Source organism: Carlito syrichta, unplaced genomic scaffold, assembly GCF_000164805.1.
Source record: "Carlito syrichta isolate Samal-C Ts95f unplaced genomic scaffold, Tarsius_syrichta-2.0.1 Scaffold312030, whole genome shotgun sequence".
Lineage (NCBI taxonomy): Eukaryota > Metazoa > Chordata > Mammalia > Primates > Tarsiidae > Carlito > Carlito syrichta.
The window spans coordinates 437923-444408 of record NW_007256126.1 but is presented as its reverse complement, the minus strand read 5'-3'; the positions used below and the strand labels follow the sequence as shown (position 1 = coordinate 444408).

The window sequence follows — 6486 nt, the reverse complement described above, 5'->3', positions numbered from 1 at the left end:
AAAAATATATATATATATATATATATATATATATATATATATCTCATTACAACATCGTGAATGTAAGCATATTTGATGTGTTTCAATAAATCGCGGTCATTATCCTTTCTGATTATCAAATTGTCCCGCTTTGGACTATGGGAGGCTATTTGCTTTGGCTCCTCGGTTCTTCTGACACAATCCTAGTCATCTTTGATAGCTTCTCTGTACTCTGACAGATGCACTTGACAAGATGTTCCAGGTTTCATAGACACAACTTCTGTCTCAGACCTTAATAACTCATTTTCCCCCACAAGAACCTCTTATACCACACCTAGTGGAAAGAGCATTTAGAGATCACAGTCTGGGGCTTAAAGTACTCTAGTTTATCACTGTTTGTAGACCTTTTTAGTGGCGCTAGCTAGAAAGTTTATTTTTCCTCAAGGATAAAACAATCATGATTTCATACTTTACATAATACTGTCAATCTTATATCTGTTAATTCCTCTCTCCCACACTGCAACTGTACTTCTCAAAGACACTGACATAATTACTCATTTGCTTTATCCCAATATTCACAATAAATTCACAATGAAAATGTCAATAACACCACATACTACACAATTAATAAAAATTGTTTTAAGACATTGTCAGTTCTTTTTGCCCCTTGCAATATCCTACCAAAACGTCCAATTTACTGTGTTCTAAAGTCACTAAGAATAGTCCTTTCCTATGTGCTTATATCAAAACTGGGTGGATACGTATGCAGTAGGTCCATTTGTTTTATTTTCCTCCTAATTTTTTGGTATGGCTATTTTGTTATTAAATTTGTTTAACATAGGGAATAGTTCCAGTGCCAAATATACAAACTAATATATTCGGAGAAGTCTAGTTTCCATCCTCAACACCTCCACATTAGTTCTTTCTCTCCCTATCTGACCATTTATTTTTTTCTTATCATGTCTAAAATAAAATGTACCATTTTAAAGCATATAGCTCAATAGCACTAAGTACATTCACATTGTTGTGCAACTATCATCGCCAGCCCTTATATTTTTAAAATTTTATGGTTTATTTTTCCATTTTTCAAAATACGAGCAAGAAACAAATGTGTATTATGTCTGTGTGTGTATATACACACACATACCCATAGATATAAGCATAAATTCCCTCTAGCTTTTAAAAATAATATAGACTATTCTCCACTTAACTTTTTTTCACCTAACAAAATATCCTGGAGATTACCGCATAGGAATCTATATAAATATTCTTTATTTCCTTTTACAACTCCCCTGCAGTATCTGACCACATGCGCTTTCATATATGATTATTTGGTGCCAGAACGTTTGGTCTTACAGTCTCAATAAGATCAGGGGATCCAAGCAAAAAACTCACCTGTCAAACTGTGACTTAGGATCTTATAAATGTATCTGCATTATCTTTTTGAAAGAGATCAAATCGATTTAGATAGGAACACCAAACTCACTTTTTGAGTTCTTTTTAGATGTGAGAACAAATTGCTCATTTTGCTCAGTTTTGAAATCAGAACAGTTAATTTAAAGCCAGGCTACCTAATCTATAGCTAAGAGGGTATAAGATCTTATGACACCAGGGGTATTCTAGAGGTATTCCAAGTATCTCGTCATAAACATGAAACAAACTGATTCAAATGTAATAAAAACCCCCTCTCCTAGAAACATAAGCAAAAGTGTCAACCAGACAAAGCAGCAATGACACTTACCAGTTACCCAAAACCCAGAATTGACAAACAACAACAACAAAAAATTGTCATGAAGATGTTCACAGGAACAAAGGTTGCATTCAGGTAAAGAAATGAGAGAAAGTTTCTTGATATCCTGAGAGAGAGAGTCAAGTTTCAAAGGAAAACCTTACAGGCAGATAATATTCTGCTTGGCTTCACCCAAGCAACTTGTGCCATCCCTGCTAAGTAAAAGTATTGTAATTGGAGAAAGGAAAAACTCCAAACAGCTGTACAAGAGACTGGGCAGACTCACCCTGAGGGAATATCATTTGAGACCTGACATTTCTCTTAGTCTTGTTTCCAAGCAAAATCAAATTTTAAAAGAAAACTGGCATCTAACTGAACTGAATGAATAAGAAACTCACTTTCTTCCGCTTTCTCTTTTCAAGATTCTGCTTTTCTGCCAGGGACTTGATTGCTTGGATCCATGCGTCAGCCATTCGCCGGATCCGTAGTCTCATCCACCGGAATTCTTCATGCTTTTTCATCATACTATAGAGAATATTAAAATCTGTACGAATTTCCGCCTAGCAACAGAAATTTAATAAAATGAATAGAAGATAAAAAGTCAGAAAGCATAATGGTTGGCATGATGTGACATTTGAAAACTTGAAAGGGAGAGTCAATTAAATCGAGGGCTTCAAAAGTGAGTCTTGTCTGCTGCAGCTTTGACTTGAAGGTCTCAGGATTGCAAATTGAAGCAAAGGCCGCTGGCTGCTGATCTGCCGTAAGGGACATCATTAAAAAATTAGAAATTGGGAAAAGCAGCACATCCATTGCAAAGCCTTAAGCTATGTTAAAATGCAGTTTTTATAATGAGTATGCTTGATGTACCTTGAAATTTGCTGCACCCAAATTTACTGTGCCACTTGGATCTACTGCAAGGCAGGCAGCAGACTTCTAAGAAAAGCGAAGTCAATTCTTAACAGGAGGACAACATGGAGGTTACCAAATAGTCTCTTTTTGTCCAGAGTTAAACAGGGAAATAACGCTCATCTTCTAGTTTTGCCCCAGTTCAAACAAAAAGTCATTATTTTCTAAGGAATTAAAAAGCCAGTAATATGATCTTTACACCACAATGGAATACAGTTTAAAATTCAGACCAGAATAATTTAAAAGCTAGGAAGAATATTTTTCCTAATATGCTAAATAATATAGCCAGATACAACCAGTGACTGGAATAACAGAAAAACATAAAAATAACTAGTATTTATTGCACATAACATCTCAAGCATGTTGAATCCATCTTTTGGCCAGCACCATAGCTCATCCTAAACACTCATCTCCTTTCTTGACTCAACAACTGTCCAAGACTCCCACGGTTTACAGCATGGGTCAGGAAACTACAGCCCTTGGGCCAAATGCTCTTGTTTTTATGTATAAAGTTTTATTGGAACACAGCCATGCCCTTTCATTTACATATCATCTATGGCAGAATCGAACATTTGCAAGAGTCCATTCAACCTGCAAATATGAAACTACGTACTATCTAGCCTTTTAAAAGAAAAAGTTTGCTAATCTCTGGTCTAAAGAATAAAGATTTATGCCCTTTTGGGGGGGGGGTTGGAGTCTCACTCTGTTGCCCAAACTGGAGTACAGTGGCACGCTCCTGGCCACCACAGCTTCGACCTGCTGGGCTCTGGCGATTTCTGCCTCAGCCTTCCAAGTAGCCGGAACTACAGGTGCGTGCTACAACGCGTGGCTAATTTTTGATTTATTGTACAGACAAGGTCTCACCAAGTTGTCCGGGTGGGTCTCGAACCCACGGACTCAGACAATCCACTCGCCTCGGCCTCCCAAAATGCTAGGATTACAGGCTGAGCCATCAAGCCCAGCAAGATTTATGCTTTGAATGTGGCATATAAAGCCATTCCCATCCCCTCCCTACCTTTCCAATCTCCAACTCAGCTCATCCTAAACTCTATGGCTTTGGTTCACTGATCCATGCATGCTCAACTCCCTAAAACTGGCACCTCTCTCTCATCTCATATGCCCTTCTCTCCATGACCAAGTATGAACTTAATTAATCATTTTAAATTCAGCTCCCACACTATCCTCTCTGCAATCTACCCCAGCCCTTGCAAGTTGCAACGGCCTTTTCCTCATTAGTTCCCATGGGCCTGTATTATAGCTTTGTGACAGGCGAGGTCATTATTTACAACCATCACTCTCATCAGATCACTGAGGGCCTCCATCTGGCACCAGGTCTTACTCCTATCAGTAATTCATCATTTAAGAGCCCTCAGAGAATTGCTCAATAGATAAACACATGGTAACTGGTTAACTGATTTGGTCACCCTAGACTTCCACAGGGACAAATGACAGAAGTTCTTCTGTTTAACACTATTTCAGATTACAGCTGGCATTTCTAGAAGAGTTCACATGTATCACTTGGCATCTGACCTAAATGCAGAGTTTAGGAAGAGTTTTCCAAAATCACTTACCAATGAATTATGATCAGCTTCTTCGTAGGGATTTTTTGCTCTCCAAGGTAAATGAGGACACCAATTTTCAACCTACAAAACATAAATTAGCAACACTAAGTATGCTGGTCCATCTATAAATGAATTTATACATGTACAAAGTACTGAGAACAGTTCCTAGCACACAATGAGCACTCCATGAATGTGGACTACTATCATTATTAGCCAAATCCCAAGCTTTTAGCTATCGATCCAGACACGTGTCCTCTCAGATGAAACAATAATCAGTAGAAATCAGAAGGAGTACGTGATTACACTTTATATCTGTCCTTCAAAGTACTTTACAGCAATTAATTCCTTAATCATTTAATCCTCACATCTCTATGCCAGAAGACAGGGAGTGTGATGGCAGAAAGTTAAAAGACTTGAACACTGTCACCAGGGGCTAAGAACGTAAGGTGCTTCTGCAGCTACTTAGCAAATGGACAGGAATGATTTGTTATCTGCTGCAGTGTATCTGGAAAGAAAATTGGATGGCATTTGAGCCAGAGAACTCAATCATTTATCCCAGAGTCAGGAATGTTACTGATCATTTAAGGCTCATTGGTCAAGGCTTCGCTCATTTTCTGGCTGTTCACTTCACACTATCTCAAGAAATAAGATGGTAAAACCTACTGAAGAAAGAGATGAAAGAAAGAGGGGGGGAAAAACCCTCCCTCAGTGATCTTGTGAGAACCCTTTTGGAAGATGGATTGTTCTGTCAATATACAAGGACAAGGGTTTAGAGAGAGAAAAATAATACCAGAACACCAGATTTTATAGAAATTACTTCAATAAAGCTTACCAGAGACCACTAGGCAAATTAACAATTTCTAGAAAAAAATGAGAAATTCATTAAGTAATATTGATGTGTTCTCTGTCAAAAGTAGCTATAAAATTTGAAGACGGCATTATCACCCACTTACATGTAGTGAGATTATTAAAGATGGCTAATAAACAGACCTTGAAAATAATTTTTCTATGGCCAAGTGGACATATAAAATTAAACAGAGCAGGCAGGTGGGGGACACCCTTGGAGGGGTCACTGAGCTGGCAGGGATGTGTGTGGGACCATAGACTCATGGATCAGCAGAGTAGACTCAGACAAGACGGTGAGTCCTCTCAGTCTGTGTGAGTTTTCAAAGAAACATGCCAGTTTCACTAATCTGGAAGTTACTGGTAATGCAAGGTGATTTTTACTATGACCAAAAATAATTAGCCTGATTTGCATAAAGCCATCTGCTACTGCAAATGATCCCAAAGCAATAAGCAAAGGGCAGTAAAGCTTGGGGGAGGACAAAAAAAAACCCTGGCTAGGAAAAGCATAATATTCTCTTTTTTTCTTATGGAACAAGATTAGACTTTGCTATATTTGTGAATGACTTCAGAGACTCAAAAGGACTCCCCAAAAGGAAAGCTGAAATGGTTTTTACTCATAAAAAAAGAAAATGACAACTTGCCTTGGAGGCCTATGGTCTAATTACTGGGAACTTATAGCAATATGACCATGAAAGGCAGTATCTGCCACTCCACAAATGAGAAAAAAACAGCAGAAAAAAAGTCTGCCAGTGGATGAAGGCTCAGCTGGTCTCAGCAGCACTACACACATCTGCACCCCATATTCTGAGACCAGACTGAATTATTTAACTCCAATTAACTTTTTGTAAACGGACTCAGTAAAACATCCCCCCATAAAGCATGTTTACAGCAAGAAAACTTCAAATAGATCCCAGACCTGATGGTGAGACTTTTACTCTCATCCGGCTCCTAAAAAAGGAAGAAGATGAACAAACAGCACATAGATTTGAAATAAGCCTCACACTAAATAAATAACTAGTGTTAACAGACACCTTTCTGGATAAAAATATTTCATCATGAATAGTATAATGGGGAAAAAAAAACTAGACGAAATAAAGAAAATCAACCTAAAGGAGACACACGAAGAGACCACATATTGATAAAGCTGCCTCCTCCTTCCTCTGCCGCAAGAAGAATCTTTCAAGATTCACTCTGATGAAAATACAGACATATTTTCTAAAAATATGGCTTCCCTATAGAATCCTCAAGACTGTAATGCCTCTTTGAAACTGACCATTTATCTTAGTTCCTCTTATTCTACATCATTAGCTACCACTTCCCAAGGCTCCAAGGGCACCCCCTGCAGTTATGGAAAACAGAGTCAGTCCAATCTAGCTTTTAGCAAGAAATTTCACTGTCACTGTGCACTCATAATGGTGGAAAAATCGATTATGAACATCTTTTTTTTTTTTTTTTTTTTTTTTT

General features: G+C 37.9%; 1 protein-coding gene across 1 annotated transcript in view; it reads right to left on the bottom strand.

Annotated features, from left to right (window-relative positions):
• MGAT5 (mannosyl (alpha-1,6-)-glycoprotein beta-1,6-N-acetyl-glucosaminyltransferase) overlaps positions 1-6486 on the bottom strand; it is a 217426-nt gene that overhangs the window by 127880 nt on the left and 83060 nt on the right. The window contains exons 5-6 of the mRNA XM_008069436.1: positions 4186-4257; positions 2107-2268 (exon numbers count right to left, since the gene is read on the bottom strand). Coding sequence (XP_008067627.1) covers positions 2107-2268; positions 4186-4257 — 234 coding nt within the window. The remainder of the gene's footprint in view (positions 1-2106; positions 2269-4185; positions 4258-6486) is intronic.